At 27.1% G+C, this 18,182-nt stretch overlaps 1 protein-coding gene across 1 annotated transcript; it reads right to left on the reverse strand.

The window, feature by feature from the left end:
• Positions 1-1,285: 1,285 nt before the first annotated feature.
• LOC148229499 (alpha-tocopherol transfer protein-like) lies at positions 1,286-9,639 on the reverse strand. The gene is made up of 8 exons (XM_088196680.1): positions 9,554-9,639; positions 3,756-3,912; positions 3,523-3,682; positions 2,797-2,855; positions 2,518-2,714; positions 2,335-2,445; positions 2,167-2,269; positions 1,286-2,087 (listed from the first exon to the last, which is right to left on the reverse strand). The coding sequence occupies exons 2-8, from the start codon at positions 3,892-3,894 to the stop codon at positions 1,936-1,938; spliced, it is 921 nt and encodes a 306-aa protein (XP_088052806.1). The 5' UTR covers positions 3,895-3,912; positions 9,554-9,639; the 3' UTR covers positions 1,286-1,935.
• Positions 9,640-18,182: the final 8,543 nt, after the last annotated feature.

Raw genomic sequence — 18,182 nt, forward strand, 5'->3', positions numbered from 1 at the left:
TTACATTTAAAACGTATCTAAGTACATTTTAAACGTTCAGTCAAATCTAACGTATATGTGCATTAAATCGGAAGCAATGATAATGTTTATGTAATATAAAAGGTAAAACTCACTTTTCGGCCTCGGAGCCCGTCGCCGGGAATTCAAAATTTGAAGATTTCAATACGTAGATTGTTTTATGATTGTTTATGTATTTTAATCCTAAACACATTATGTATATATTACATTTTCATAGTTATAACACACCTACCTAATTTGCACTCCCATTATTTATATTCAGACAAATGACGAATTAATGAAAATTATTGTCGCGTAGCAATATTTTATTATTAAATAATAATTATTTAATACTGTTGTCACGGTACTGTCGGCCATCTTGTTTTATATTTGAATGCTTAATTTTCATTGGTCGAAACAACAGAACGCATTACCGGCTGCTCGAATATCAATCAGAGCAAATTCAATTTTTATTTTTATTATTATTTATTATTATAATTAAATATATTTTCTTTATATATATTATAATTAAATATATTTAATAATATATTATAATATTAAATTATTATATATTATAATTAATAAATTATAATATTAAATATATTATAATTAAATATATTTCCTTTATATACACCGTTCATACAAAGCGATACGATTTACAGAGTAGAGAATTGAGTGGAGAATGTTTCATTTTAAGTTATGCGCGTCCGGAAGCGGAAGCGATGGCTTAGAACAATTTTATATAAGATGACCTGTGTGTGTACAAATATACGTGTTTTAATTTTCTATTAAATTTATTTTTACTATTTGAGCAAAATACGAAAATCAAATATTTTAGTTTTCAATATAAATTACAACTCTATTTCAGTATATAACAGTAGACAGGGAAAGGAAAAATATCTGAGAACCGGGTAATTCATGTAGACGGGTATTTGGATGCCCTATTTACATCCATCTGTTTAGGGCTGTAAAAAATTCTCAATAATAAATATAACTTCTCATTTAAAAACGGTTAAAGGGCACAATATATTTGTAAATTACAAATACATTATGGTTGAATACTGCATGACCCCTCTCTCAATCACAATCGATCTTAAGCTGACTTTTTTTAAATAACTTTTAAACAGAATTTGCATTAAGAAATTACTTGATTGCAAACTGCATTACTTTATATTATTTTTGATTTTTTAAACAACAAAAATGTTTTGGATTTTTAGTTTACTATAGGTTTTTAAAAGCAAAATATAAAAATGTTTTTGATAATAAACGTAATAAAAATAAAACATTATTTTTATAGTGTAATATATATATTTACAGTATAAAAGTGTTCATATAAAAATATAGATATAAAACATAAAAAGACAATATATGCAAAATTTTCTCATTTGTATTAAAAATTAAAATATTATTCTCATTTTTAATCAATTCCTTTAAAGTATTTTTAATTGTTTTATTTTAATATTGATTAATAATTACTAGATGAATATGAAAATGTAAACTTGTTATCATTATAAAATGTAATACGAGGCAAAACTTTGTTAACAGTATTTTCAACTCTCTTATATTCATAAAATTCAATAAAAAAATCACATTAAACTGTGCTTTGAGCACTTTATATATCTTAAGATTAACATGATTTTGATGATATATGGAAAAGAAACGTTTTTAAATAGTAGTACATATGAATTGATGACATTTTTAATATATCACAGATAGTAAAGTTTTATAATATATATGTATATTTATATAAAAAATACTGGGACAAACGTTCTAAATTACTATCATATACTAGCATAAGTCTAATGATGAATGTATAATTATCGATGTCTGATGAGAAAACTTTGATGAAAAATGAAATGTTTAAACAATATGTGAAATGGAAAATTAGTGCTAAATCATTGGCTTTGCTAAACATTCATTGTATGATGTATGATGTAATTAATCGATGGTGAGTTTCCTGAAGCTACCGTCCACTCCGAAAAGATCGTCATGGGTTTTTGGTTTGCCTGGTCGACGTGCTTCGTCGGTCTTCAACGCTTCTTGTTCTTTGAACCAGTCGGTGTAGCTGGCGAGCTTATCTTTCCAGGCGTCTGAAATAATATATATATATATTAGAATGTTAAGCATATATTTCAGTACATTTATTATATAATTTAATTAAAGACTCACTGTTGATATCAACGATAGGTCCAGCGTTACCGCCGTATTCTTCTGGGAGCATTTCTTTAGGAACGTGCTTGTAGAGAGATTCAAGATCAGAGTGAACAAAGATCTGAAAAGTTTAAATCAGTTACTGTGTCATATATTTTTTTTTTAATATATAGAAAATTGATTTACCCTTTCCCTGATCTTTTCCTTGATGAAAGGCTTTACAAAGTTGATGATGGTGTCTACTAGCGGAGAAATGTTGACAACGTGCACTTCCTTCAACTTTACAGGGTATGCTTCCTAAAAATATTGTAAAATATCATCAGTAGCACATATTCGAATGTAATTTGTATAATGTAATGCAAGTCATACCTGCACACAAATAAGGAACTTCTTCACTAAAGTTGGCGTAAATTTGGCAAAGTGTGTCGGTGTGACTACTCCAGCATCCAAGATGTAAACATCGCCGGCAACACCGGTGGCTTCTTCGGCCAATCTGACGTCACCTATCATCAGAGTCACCTTGAACAAGTCAGCCACGTTTGGTGTTGGGTTGTCTTTGTTTACACCTGTTGATGTTATTAATATATTATGTAAGTTAATTATGTTGAATAATAAGTATATATTATAATATAATTTATGCGTAATTACCTCTCATGATGACGACTCTTCTACCTTCTGGGGTTAGACCTGGTAGTGGTGGAATGTTTCTATAAACAAACAAGAACAATATTTATCAAATACAAATTAGCAAATATTTAAACCAAATCATTAAAATATCGAAAAGTATAAATGAAAATAAATCGAAATATTTAGTACAAAATTCATAAATTAACAACAAATTTAATACTTATTTAGTATATATACTGTTTTTTTTTTAATTTAATTTAAAGTAAACAAAAAATATGTTATATTAATTTTATAAAAAAATATTAGGAGCCTTTATTGTATTAAAAAAAATCCACAGAAGCTGAAAAATATATAAAAAATATGTAAAATAAATTATCAAAAATTAATATTAAAAAAGTGTTAAAATAAATTATTAAAAATAACTAATACAGAAAAGTAGTAAAATAAATCAAAGAAATTATACGATGAGAAACACTGATTTTTTTCTATAATCTACCATAAATGCAATATAAATAATTATTAAAAAAATACGTAACGTTTACTAACAAATTAACAAATGTGTTTATAATAACTCACTACTCAAAGGGTTAAGCAGTGAAATTAATAATCATTTGATACGTTTAAATTGAGTGAGTTAGTGAAATTATATTTTTACTAGTGAAAATATAACTTCACTGGTAATATAGGTGTATAATTTAAAATAAGCGTATGTGTCTTTATCAATAGCTTAGCTGATGAAATACATACACAAGATTGAAGATCTCTTGCAGTTCTGGCCTAGCCATATCGCGATCGTTGAAGAACTCAGGAATGGCGTTTCTCATCGTGAAATACATGTCCAGCTTACGTTTGCACTTCTCCAAAGAGAACTTGCAACCGCGCAAGAATGTCATCAGCCTACCATCATCTGCGGATGAGAGCAGTGTAATATTATTGATGAATATGATTTATTATATTAAAATAATAGTAAAAGATCTCACCCCAAGGGTTTGGAAGATGTGGCTGCTTCTCGAGCCACTCCTTGATGTGTTGAAGGTCGGAGTCTCTGGTCGAGACGTTTTCGTTGAGCTCCTTCTGGATCATCGTGGACATCTCAGTCGATGGCTGAACGAGAGTCATCTTCGAAGTTTGCTTTTGCTGCAATAGATAAATAAAAAAACTGTAGAGAAAATATTAAATTGATGTTTATTTTAGTATAATACAAAAGACAAGTTCAAGTGTAAAAAATCCTTTTATGACCACAAAGTCGTGATACATTTACGTCACGTTGTGTTAGCAAAAACGACTTTTGTGGTTGAGTAGTTGGAGAAATAAATAATATGGAATGAAGGTCGCATCTGATGATTATGGTGGTTGAGATCAGATTTCAAAACAGAGTCGAGTGTCACGATGCATTAAAAAAACTGTGATATATAAATCTTTTCTAGAGGTTTTAAACAAATAATGAGGATGACTAAGAGTAACTATGCACGCGTATTTGTACATTAAAGATTAATATTAATTTGTATAAATAAAAAAAAATCATGTCCCATGCATTTAATTTATTGAAAATTAATTAAACATTAGTTTAAAATAAGTTTTATTAAAAAAACAATTAAACTTGAATTTATATCTGCCGTATATGTCATTAATAAATAACGCGAAGGCTGGACTCTTGAAGAACCCTTAAAGGGGTGAAATATTGTTTTGAAAATCGACTTCCATAGGTTAGAAACTGTCTACGAACGCTTAAATAACTCAAGAATAACCGAGTTAAATCATCCGAGCAATCAAATTTCAACAGTTTTTTTAATAATAATCCATGCCAAACCTTGTCAAAGGCCTTCTCAATATCTATATTGAATTCCCGCATCGAGAGATTTTGTTTAAAAGTTCTGATGAAAGACAAAAGATTAGTAATGGGCAATGCTACTGGTCTAATAAAATCCTAAAGTGGTTGAAGACGTATCTATGAATAATTATTTCGAACAATTTAACAGGAGCTGAAAATACTGCGACTGTTCTATGGCTCTTTATATACATTTTTTTTAATTATTCATCTTGACATTAATTCGAAATATTAAGAATATCTAGAAAAAAAACAATATAATTATTATAATTATATAATAATTACAAAGTCCAAAATCCTATAATCTATATTTGTTTTAAACACAGGTGTTTGCATTATTAGTGACATCATTAAAATTAAAATATGCTTATCTATTTCGATATTTTTTTGATATATAGATGAATTTACAATGCTGCATTTTTTAGATCAATGATTTATATAAATTATTAAATTGCTTTGCTCTTAAGATGTTCATGGTTCAATGAAGCGAAAAATAAGAATTGAGTCAGCAATACTTTTTATCAAAAAAATTAGTAAGAAACGTGGCTTTAAATAAAATAATAATAAGCAAAGATCATAGTCTGAATATATGTATTAAAAAAACATGCAAAATATATCGTCGTTGACCTATGAAAAAATGATACGACAATTTTCCGTATTTATTGTTTTAAATATTTATTGTAATTATAAGGCATTATTTTAATACATGAGAAATGCATTAAGCATAGTTATGACTAAGTCACAATCATTGAAAAAAGTGACATTGAAAATTGAACCCGGGACTCACTTTGCCCGAGTGCAATTTGCATATAATACATATGCATGTATGTTTAGTGCAATAAAAAATAGTTCAGTTATTAATTAACTTAAAACTAAAACCATAATTTATCACATACTTTCTGAATACATTCTACGTGCGTTTTGAATTATAATTGGTGAAAATCAAAGCGGAATTGCATGTTGAGCTGAAAAGCATGAAACAACACACGGAACTGGAAAGTCGACAATTGAAATAACGGAAAGAATTTATCACTTTCCAATCTTATTTGCCATGTTTGGTCAGCACATTCTCGTACATATTTTTTTTATATATTTAAAAACGCTTTCCAATTGCTATTTAAAGATATTTAAAAGAGCAATATAAATCGACTCAAACTCGCAATGAGTTTTATATTACCATATAATAAAAATAAATCCAATAAACATAATAAGTAAATCATTATCTCATACTATTCAATAAATAGTTTTTAGAAATTATATACATATGTATATATATGTAAGACTAACTAAAATTGCGCAACTTCCCACGTCATAGTATACGTGTCTTTGAAACAATGCTGTAGTCACATTTAATTATATAAAATGCTTTTACAGACGTTAGAGTAATTCATTAACAATTACTGCCGTTCGATGATTTTCAAGATGTATATGGAACACATGCGATCAAATACCGGTAATTCAATGGGTTAAATAAAAGATCTAGATAGCGATTGATGCATATCAAGATATCGGCATATCAAATTGTGCAAATTGAAATAAAAACAGAATAAATCATTCTCATCAATAATATTATGTTAATGGAAATTACCATTTATATATCTGTGACGCAATACATAAACATTGTATCTAGTAATTTATAACATATAGGGGCTTTGAGATGGGTTGGATGTAACATTATAAATTTTAAGTAGAAGAATATTTAATATAAGCCTTGCACATTTATATATAATTTTATAAAATACAACAATGTTATTTTCACGCGTCATTATTGATTAAATTTATATCAAGCATTTATTTTAAATAATACAATATTTTATATCAGTTTATAAATATTTATATATTATGCTACACTGATTGTTAAACAATACTAGTATGTAATAAAAAAGTGTTTGATATTGATTCTTAATAACAATATATACTCATTTCTCAATGATTGTGGGATTGCAGCTGCAATTCAATCTGAATTCCTCTAATTATTTTTGCAACATCTACCAGCAGCACTCGATTACAATTACCGATTTCACAAAACGGACAAATGCAACCGGCCACAGAATAAACTATTACCCCTTTGACCACATCATATCGGATTCGCGAAGAAATTGGTCTGGGAGATATTATCCAACATTGTGTCAGCAAATGTGGACTGCAAGTCGCTGTTGCAAAACTGGTGATGCAAGTGAGTCAGCGAGGCGTACTACAATTTCATAACCAAACCATCCGACAAGGAGGTGGACAACCTTCTGGTGAAAGTTCTGCAAGCCTGCAGATTCGATTCTATGCCAATGTCAGCGGGAAAATGACGTTAATGTCAGGTAATTAAATAATGCTACTTTCTGATATGACACGGTGAGACCTTTAAAACAATATATATTCCACACTAAAATTATTTATAAATCTAAATTGATTAAAATTTTTTTTTTGTATTTTTTGGATATAAGATAAAAGGTATTACTAGGTTAAAGATCAACTTTTCAGAAATAATTATGTAAGTAACTACGTATTATTATTTTTGAACTTCAAAAGGTTAATTATGGATAAATACCTTCCACCACAAAGTTGCATCTAATCTTATTAAATAAGATGACACTTGTGTACTATATCAATAACAGAAAAACTAGCTCGAGTTGTTTTAAAATGCGTCACTGCTAGTCTTATATTAAGTAAATAAATTAAAGAAAATATATATGCCATTATTATTTATTTTACCTTATAAATGTATAATAATAAATCACGTATTATTGTTAAATTATCATGTGTATTATTATCTATTTTACTTTTAAATTACTAATTTAATTAATTCATATTTAAAATTAAAATGATATACTTTCTTAAATTAGTATCTAATTAATACATTTTTGAATACGTCATCTAATTAATTTTAATTTGTTTGAAAAAAATAAATTACATATGTAAAACAAATAAAAATGTTCCATTACTATAATATATACAAATAAAGGGTTTTACATATATATTATGTATCATTAAAACTACTTGTTTTTATGAATGGTAAATTAATATTTTTCTATTGTCATAGTAAAATTAATACATGTTTTTACTATAACTATAGATACTTTAAATTGAAATTAGCTTTTTATACTTCAATATGTGGGTAACTTGCATTTCTATTAAAAATAATAGTAAGATAATAAATAAAAAAATATATTTAATTACACTTAAGTGTAAATTGTGTAACTTTTATACACCCTATAAACTCCATTTTAATACATTCTATAATCAAAATTTTAATTAAATGTTTACGAAAAAGTAAATAAAAATAAAATTAAACCATACAGGTTTTGTATTTTTTTTTACAAAGCTATCAATTGTGTTACTATCAATATGTACTTATAGCTTAAATAAGTTATTATTAAATATTTTTAATAAATATATTTCACAAAATATAGATATATTAAATATGACACAATCCCGCAATTTTTATAAAATAATTGTTATTAAAATCTTTTTGCAGAAATCTTGTAAATTAAGTAAAGAACACATTAAATTGATATTACATGACGAATTGCACATAAAAAAGTGTAAATAATTTTTGAGAGACGCCATTGATTGCGCCACGCGAAATTGGTTTCTGCGGCCTTAACCTAAATGTAAAAGTACTTCGTTAAATAAAAAAGTACAGATGAAAAAAGTTAAGCGAATCCATAAATTTGATTCGGACGATCACGGTCATTAATTGCGCAAAGAACTTTTAAAATTATACATTTTTATTTTAATTAAATAAATTATCATCTTTCTGAGTACGTAATCAAATCCAGGATATGACAGAATAATTGTTAAAGGTGAGATAGACATCGACGCACTAAAGCGCGAAACCCGCTTACAATAAATTATTTATTATGGGACAAGGTCCGAAGTATTGGGTCATTAGACCTTGATGCAGGTTTTTGGGAGGGTAACGAAAGGTAAGGATCACCTGAACCTGATTCGTGGAACAGGTACAGTCGCCTTAAAAACGAACAAGACATATTGCGCAAATGGTATTTCGCAAAGTAAATGTTGTATGTATGTGTGCACATTGTGTTGCACAGTAATTGGAAAATTGTAACAAAAGCGATAGAAGAAGAAAAAAACATCTACGAAGATATGACTCACGAGTCATTAGACACAAATTGTGTAAGGCGATTTTTTTTGTGTACACATCGGAATGTACAGAACTAAATCTTGTTTGAGATGTGTATGTACAAAAGTTAGGGCAATGTCCGATTTTCCATGTTTAAATAACACATAAACTTGTACTATTATATTCAATTTTAAACTTGCAATTTAATTTTTTTTAGTAATACTTATTTTAATGAATAATACATACTTTATTATTTTCATTATATAGTGTGAATTAAAATAATTCAAAAAAATTATTCTGTATTTATATAATTAATCAAATTAAATTATATCCTTTTGTTAAATAGACATTAAAGTAGTATAAAACAATATACAACGCAAAAAGTCTCCTTTCGAATTGAAATATATGTTATTTAAAAAAGTTTTTTTTAAATTGTATATATTTGAAATTTATTATAAAAAAATAGTATATATGATACATATACATATATATGTTTATATTAAGAATTATTTATTACTTTTGATTGATGTGTTTCAATATATATTATTCATTTGTTAATTTAAAAGATTATTATATACTTTTCATTGTTTTTTCATCAAATACGATTATTGTTATTATTTATCAATCATATTGTTATCATATTTATGAGATAATCAAAAGCGCGTTCGAGGATCTGGATGTGATGATTAATTAGATAGATATGCGCGCAGGTGTTATATTGAAAAAATGTATACAATATAAAAAAGTATAAGATAATGCGTTACGCGTTTCGTTTCATAACAATTTGTTCTGCATCTAATATTTGTTTTTAAAGCAAATAAAACTTTCAATGTGTCACTGTCACTGTGTAAATATTGTTTCTATATTATCACCTTTGTGCTGCGTGAAAGAAAATGAAAGCTGTCGCGGTCAAACTCTCGTTGAGAGGAGCACTGAGACACTCGACGATCGCCAAAGCGAGACTGAAGTGGAAACTCAAAGTTCCGTGCTTTTATGTGAGGAAAAGCGCGTGATGCGCATGCGCAGTGAAATCGTTTTTAGTGTTTTGTTTTGCTCCGGACGATGCGCATCCACGGGAACGGATTGGAATAATTCGTTTATTGCGAAAAGTGGTATTTTATTAAATTAATTGGATACGTGTCAATGCGGTTGATACATAAAAAAAGACGACTGTCGAATGGGTGCGTGAAAAGATTTACTTTCTCAATGGTAATACGATTTTTGCGAGAAGTTTTAAACAGTTTAACGTTAATTAAGAAATAATACATTATAAAACATTATTAAGATTGCTTTGTTATAAATTACAGTTGTTGTTAAATCAGAGAAATAATGAAAAACTTTTCAATGTTATATTTTTTTTCGGTTCTAATTTAGCACTGCATAATAAAAACTTTAAATAAAAAAAATACCTCACGAAATAATATTTTGCACTTTAAAATTGGTAAACATAAAAAATTTTACTTTTAAAGAAATATAGTTTTAAATTGTTATTATTATAAAAAAATATATTGAAATTAAATTCTATTTCGATTTTTTTTAGATCTAAAAAAATTTAGGAATCGTATATTAGTTTTTTCATTCATGTATTCACTTTTCAATTATTTTACTAATCTTTTTTATTACTGATAACAAATGGCTTGTATAGATATTTATATTGGCGTTTTTATTTATGTTTTTTATAACTATAGATATGTATTGTATATTACATTACATTTCTGGAAATATTATTTTATATTAATAAAAATTTAAGAATTGGGCATAAAGTTCTTTTTTACTAATAATATATTACAAATTGTTCCACATTTTAGTTGTAGGCTTAATATAAGTATCAAAATTTTTTTTGCGATTTATTAAACCATTTTAAAAATTAAATATTATATTTTTTTTATTTACGTTTCTTTTCACCAATAATAATAATCATTTGTGTTACTTTTGTAGCTATATATTAATCGATTGATATATTTATGTTTCGTATTATACATAATATAAATCATATTTTATGATTATTTTATAATTTCAAAATAAGTTTTGCATCTTATGAAAATATATTGTATGATATTATTAGTAATTTATAAATTAATATAAATAAGAAATAAAGTATAAATTTTTTTTATTAGATATAAAAAATATAAATATGAAGATCAATGCTTTAGGTAAAATATTAGGTTAAAAAAACGTTAGTTTTATGAGATCTCATTAATATTTGTACAAATTTAATATTATATTTATTTTATTTTTGATGGATATATTGGTGTTTTATATAATATTAATCGTGGTTCAATATTATTTTATAATTTTTTCATGATAATAATATAAGTATCATATATATCTAGCAATATAGGAACTAATATATGATAATAATATAAAAATACAAAATTGTTGATTTATAAAGTAAAGTATCTGTTGACTAATAATGTAATAAAAATTGCTATTACTTAAGATGAAAATATATTATAACTAGCAAGTTAAAGGTATGATATTAGTATAAAAAAGTGTTTTATTAGGATCTTATAAAACATTTAAAAAATAAATAATATTTATTTTTCAATTTAATCATATTTTTTTGTATTACTTTTTTACCAATATGTTACAAAAGTAATACAAATAATGGCTTTATAAATGGCTTGCATGGATATTTATACTAGTGTAATATTTTTTATGCTATTAATAATAATTCATTGTTATTTAATAATTTTCATATATGTGATGAATATTTATAATTTTTTATTTGATATGAAGTATTAAATTTATTTAATTTATTATTAAAAAGATTTTTATATAAATATACTATTATAATATCAGTTCCTAAAATTTAAAATAACTTTAAAAATTGCAAAATCACTTTAAACCATGATTTTAAATAAAATAATGAAACTAATATATCTATACCTAGAATTCAAGAGTAAACATTGATCATTATTGTGCTTTTTTTATTTCAAGTAATATTTTTTTTAAATTCACTATTTGGCAAAAAGCACTTTACTTTTTACCTTCAGCATGTTATACAATTTCATTATTACAATAAAATATTTGCTTTAATTAAAGTATTAATGAAAATTTATATCATGCTGAAAGTAAAAAGTGAAGTGCTCTTTGACTAATAGTAAATTACAAAGCACAAAAATAAATCACTTTCTTTTTAAAATAATATTTTATTCTATACCCAAAAAATTGAAATGTTATAGAATTTGAGTTATTACGTGTTTTTAGTTAGACTTTGCTGCTGGATTATATATACAAATTATGATTACTATCAGAGGAGATTGCAAATTTAAGTAATTTGAATAACAAATTTAATAAGCCAGCACATAATACATTTAATACATAAAATTCTTATAGATTTGTATAAAAATGTATTACTAATGTTTGTAAAAGTTTTAAATCTTACATTATATCTGCTACAGTTAATAATATTATTTTTTAAACAATAAATTTTATGTGTTTATTAATCAAATACGGCCCTGCTACAATTAATTCGGTAAATTATTAAAAAGTAAATATATGTGTATCATCGCTAATTAACAATTGCATTATGCGGAGTTTACGACCGTTCGTTTTGCAACGCGCACACACATGAATATTTCATATTTGTGTGTGTATATGTACATACACACACGCTATAGGAAATTAAATTTCACCAAAATATTAATAACGGTATGTAGAAGTATTATTGTACAACAGAGGCATTGCGAATTTTACGTTTGAAACGCAATAAATTAATTTGGATCGAAGAAACAACAACAACCTTAATAAAATGTACATATTTTATTCTTATATTTATGTATTCGTATTGTTTATTATTTATGCATAATACTATATATGTTATTTCAGTTTATCTATTGCTTCTGTGTATGAATTAACCGAGACGAGCGGAAAGCACGCATCATGTGAGAATACGTTTAGTATGCATAAACGTCATGATGAATAATTTAATTGATTCAATATAAACAATTATCATAGTTATGTGTATGCATGTGTTTTATAATATATACATTGAAGATTTAACGTTATGAATTCAGCGTTAAAGTTCGTGCATAATTATTAAAAATAAATTAATTGTATTATATCATATATAGGGGAATTGAGTATAAAACGCATTATCATTATAATCTTAATGATTTTGTATCATTAATAGGAAATTATATAATGCACTTTTAATCATAGGAACATAAAAACTTGTTAGGAAATGTCTTTATTATTAGGAATAAAAATATTAATAAACGCATATTTAGTGTAGCCTAATTACTATACATCAAGGTCAATTTATCGAGTGGTTATGATACATTACATATTTTTCTGGTCTAACATTTAAATATATATTTTACAAACGATTTTTTAATATGTTCCATTTTGAAACATATGAATATGAAATATATCATTTTAAAACAAAATAATAGGTAGCCATATAAATTTCATATTTAATTCTTGTCGACAAAATCAAATAATATTTGTTATTTAAAAAAAAAAATACAGAATAGAATACTAAAAATTATTATTATTTAAAATTGTAGCGTATGTAGTTTTTGAGGGCTACTTAAATAAACAACCTTTTTTAGAGAGCTGGCGAGGACCCGGAATGCTAGACCGTTGTCATGGTGAGTGAAAAGAAAAGAATGTATTTTTAGCCAATTGTTTAAAAACCACCCGCTTCACAAGTTGAGCGGTGGTGTGGCAACACTGAGAACTGTCAGAACGCCGCCACAAAATATTACTCGATTACTGTAAACTATAATCGTTAATATTACAACCGTTGAGATATGAAAACGTTTCGTGTAAATTACCACCGTAATTGCTACGTACAAAAAATGAAAATTAAGAACATATTACAACAAAAAACAGAGGAAGCACGATGTGTTATAATTTTGAAATAGATGACTAATGCGAATCGATTTCGCATTGTGCATACACGCGCCTTGCTCCAGCTGCCCAAATGGCGTGATGATATTGCGAAAAAAACGCATTTTCGACATCGCTTTCGAAACAGCGCATGCGCACAATTGACTTGAATTATAAGGCCAAAAAACACCGAAAAACGAGCAAGTTACGAGTTGACGACGAAAATTTAAGAATGCGATTGAAGTGCAGTGTGGCGAAGCGAAAAAAATAGTGAATGTCAAAAATCGTATTTTCTATAGAAATATAGTGGTCACTTTCAAATGAAATATTTGCTTTTCTTGCATTTAGATTAATACTTAAATTGATTTGAGTTGATGCAATATAATATATTTTTTGTTTTTAAGCGCGTCTTTTCGTTCTCTCCATGAAAGTGATTCTTAGTAAGCAGAGCGCTACTGACCGCTACTACTCCCCCCCTATTTAATCTCTGATCCTTTGGTTGATTAGTGATGCTGAAAACTATAAATAGTTTTGCGCTAGTTTATACGACCGCGACTGTCACTCGCGACAGCCCAAGTAGGAGGTCGTAAATATATTTTTACACCGTACACTTTCGTAACTACTGAACGAAGGCTGGCTGATTTATATATAAGATCCAGTTCAACATTCTAGATTTCAAAAAATATGCTGAATACGTGTGAAAAGATTTTCATGTACAAATTAAATATAAATAATAATATTTTTTTATTATTTTATAAATCGTTGAAAGACATGGGTTTGAATCTCATATTGGACCCTAATGTACGAATTATTGTGTGAAGCAATCGCTTCTCTCTTCACGTCAACCTTGGTTTAGCTCGACGTCTGAAATTCAGTTCAACTCGTTTCGGACGCAGATTCGGAAGAGGACTTGGCGTGTACAATAACATAGATATACAAACTATACAGAAACAAAATTCTTAGAAATAACCTTTTTTTAAATTCTATCACGGTTGTATGTTTAGTGCAGAAGTTAAATAAAAATAATAATACAACAGTGGTTTTACAAATCAATATGTGGCTAGTTCTCTGCTCGTGACATTTCAACATAAAATTAACCATAAGAAAAGCGTTCCCCTTTAAGTACCTATTACAATAATCATCTGTTCTTGTCATGTATTCATATATTGCAATTGTAACGGAAAGGCAAATTAATTATTATAACCGCTTGAATCAATGGTATTTTGAAAACATAGATGAAATCTATGTAGTAATACAGCTTTCTCAAAAAAAAATGGGTACATCGCTTTTCTAAATACTAAAACAGTTTTTAGAGGCGTTAAGAAATAAGCTAATTTACAATATTTTTCTTATTTATTTTATGAAATTATGTTATAATGAAATCCGTTAAAAAAAATTAGATTCGAGACATTGAAAACCCAGAAGTTTCAGCTTCGATAAGAAGCTATTTAAATGTTTTAAATAAATTTTTACAATGAATGAAAATATGTAAATAAAATCTTCATAGCTACCCCAGAATATTCATAGCACTCAGTGGCAACAGAAAAACAACTAAAATACATTACTTGTATTTTTTGCCTGTGTAATATACAGTTTTATCATACACGTCTGAATATTAAGTAATGCACAATATTTAAATGAAATTTTTAAAACAGTTGTATTTTTATATAATCTTATTAGATCTAGGAAAAACCCTTTAAAATGTACCTATCTGATATTGCTTCTAGACGTTTAAGAACATGTTACTTACCTAAATTTATTTATGAATTTCCATACAAAAGTCAAGGTACAATATATTTTCATGAGGCTATATACTGGTTTTGGGAGTTGTAAACTTATGTTAAAAATATACCTACAAATTGTTGATCCAAATTTGATTTGAGAGATAAATGTGAATTAGATGTAAAAGCATTATATGATAACCATAATAAGTATTATATAATAGTATTGTATTTCGTATGAAGTATTTTTTTTAATTTCACTGTTAGGTAAAATGCACTTTTTGTGCAGAATTTAAATTTCAGAATCAGCAATCATGCAATTGCTACAAATGAGCGTATCTTGGTCCGCTAATCCACTTATGAAGAACACGCATGTTTACACATTCAATAAAAATAAAATAAACGAAGAAATGTTAATCTGCAATATTTAAACAAGAAATCCATAAGATTGAACCACCTATCAATAACATTTTATAAGTATACCATGCTTAATAGTAAAATGTTGTATTTTATTGTTTACGCGTAAAAAATGTTTGCTTCTCACAAGTTCAACGTTTTCAAGTTATTAGGATGGTTGTGCTAATTAAAAATACATAACTTTTATAATGTTTGCATGGAACATTGTATTGGTATAGAGATGCGCAAATCTTAAATTGTATAATATTATATAGTGTTCGGTTTCTCAGAGATTTTAGATTTTAGATTCCGATTCAAATTTGCTGCGAAATAAAGAAATTAATAGAGGACGCAAACAACTGATAGATCATCAAAGTGAAACGCGTTTGTTAAAGATTTTTCTTAAATGACATTTACATGTCCGAGATTTTTAGTAGAATTTTTTCTAGCCAGAACATTTCCACAGAGATCGTATAAATATTGTGATGGTGAATGAGATCGGGATAATGGAATAATATGATATTTTCTCACACTAAATGGCAGATGGCTGTCGGAAATTAATCGAATGATATATACTCTGATTTATAAATGTATTGTAAATATAATATAACTGAATATGATTGAGACGTAATTTGTCAATCGCAGGAAACGAGTCTTATGAACGTGTATTTAATCAGGGATTAATTTTTGTATCATCCATGTAAACGATGTGATGAAGCAAAGATGAAATTTTGTGGGAACAATAGAAGCATTGTTGTCTCGTGTAATCTTTAAAAAATCGGTACATATTAGGTATGTATATATAAAGAAAGAAAATAAAGAGACAGACACATTAATCAATTCCTCCATCTGGTCCTTCTTACAAATGCATCTAAACAATTTTAAATCATTGATTTACAAAAGAAAACTGAAATTTGTAACTGCTGTACTTATGTCTCTAACCACTTAAATGCCAGCGACTCACTGTTGCGTCATTTGATGATTATTTTTATAAACAAATTTATTTCTTAAAACAAGTTTACGAATTATTTTAAAAATATTTTTTATTAATTATTAAAGATTATTGTATTAGCTTTAATATTCAGTAAACCAAGTATTTTATATTTATTTAAGGAAAAAGATACAGACGCGTGAAGAGAAATAACTGATGACGTACTAAAAAGTCGCTCGCGTTTAAAAGGTTAAGAGTAAAGGGCTCAGGTTAAAACCTTGAGGAGCTCCTGAAGGGGGTAATATTCTTTCGACTATCGGTTATGAACTGCCTACGATTGCTCAAATAACTTAGGCATGATGAGATGAAAGTAAGAGGTTATTTTGAATAAAATGAAATGAATAAATCGTAATATTATATTATATATTTTTTATAACAAACGTGAATTGTTTTAGGTAAGAAGCAATAAACGTGCATTGACTTGTTCTATTAGACTATTGGAAATGCCGCCGCTGACTCATGCTCAGAGGTTGTGAACAATTTTAAGTAATGCGGTCGGTTATACAATGAGTGGTGCTCTTGCTAGCGTGATTATCGGCTACTTACAAAACTGAAATAACTGGTGCGACGCGACTGCCACCAACCATCCGTGTCTCTCTTTTGCTGCGCTACATAATATTTTGCTAAAGCAGACCTGTTCAAGCTGCGGTACTCGAGTAAATTTTGAAAAAAATACTGGGTATCAAAAAAACTTGGATCAATTACCCACTGCGACGGCGACGGCACGACTTTATTGCTTTTGACGTGGGTTTTTGACGTCTGAGAAGTGATAATTGTTTTTTGCGCTCTCCTATTAGGCAAAACTCGCTTTAGATTCTCACTCGTAATATTGTTATAAAAGTCTTAATATAAACGCTTTATAATCGAGCGTTTTCACCGCGATGGCACGATTTTATTGCTTTTGACCTGGGCTAGAAATTCACTATATGGCAACACTGAGCAGCAAAGAAAACACGAGTAATTATCAGGTAAATATTATGAGTAGATATTTTTAATGTCTAATTAAAATATTTCGCATAAAATATGATTGTGGCTAATTTTCATATTTATTTGTAGCATAGAAAGGGTTAACACATACCTGAAGCATTGTCTTCCCAGGATCCAGGTCATCGAACTGAAGGATATCAAAGATATTACTGCACCTCAAACAAAATAAAAATAAAAGACAAACATTGCTCTTTAAACATATCTTAGAGTAACGTATAATTTGTAATGATCATAAAGGTAAATCCAAATGCATCATTTATTTACAATTGTCACTTATAAAAGTAGAAATTCTATATATGTATTTACTAAACAACTAAGAATTAATTAATTTAGAAACGTTGTATATTGTTTGAAATCAATTTATATTTTACGATTTCTAATAACTTTTCTTTTTCATCATTCACCATAGTTTTCCATAGATTTCAGCGATACAGCACAAGTAAAAATACATTAAAAAAACGCGTATACACATTAATAAATATACTTATTTAATCAATATTATATATTATACATATTCCTTACATTAGAGATACGCAGGTGCTCAAATATGTCAATAATGTGTGCAAATTT

Source organism: Plectrocnemia conspersa, unplaced genomic scaffold, assembly GCF_051122295.1.
Source record: "Plectrocnemia conspersa isolate PC_06_02 unplaced genomic scaffold, ASM5112229v1 ptg000011l, whole genome shotgun sequence".
Classification (NCBI taxonomy): domain Eukaryota; kingdom Metazoa; phylum Arthropoda; class Insecta; order Trichoptera; family Polycentropodidae; genus Plectrocnemia; species Plectrocnemia conspersa.

What these genes read in the sequence shown, in the direction of transcription:
- LOC148229499 (XM_088196680.1), bottom strand. Translation starts at nt 3,894, where the DNA reads ATGACTCTCGTTCAGCCATCGACTGAGATGTCCACGATGATCCAGAAG. An exon ending in AGTTCCTTATTTGTGTGCAG is followed by an intron (nt 2,446 to 2,517) that starts GTATGACTTGCA and finishes CAATATTTTTAG; the next exon opens with GAAGCATACCCTGTAAAGTT. An exon ending in ACCTATCGTTGATATCAACA is followed by an intron (nt 2,088 to 2,166) that starts GTGAGTCTTTAA and finishes ATATTATTTCAG; the next exon opens with ACGCCTGGAAAGATAAGCTC.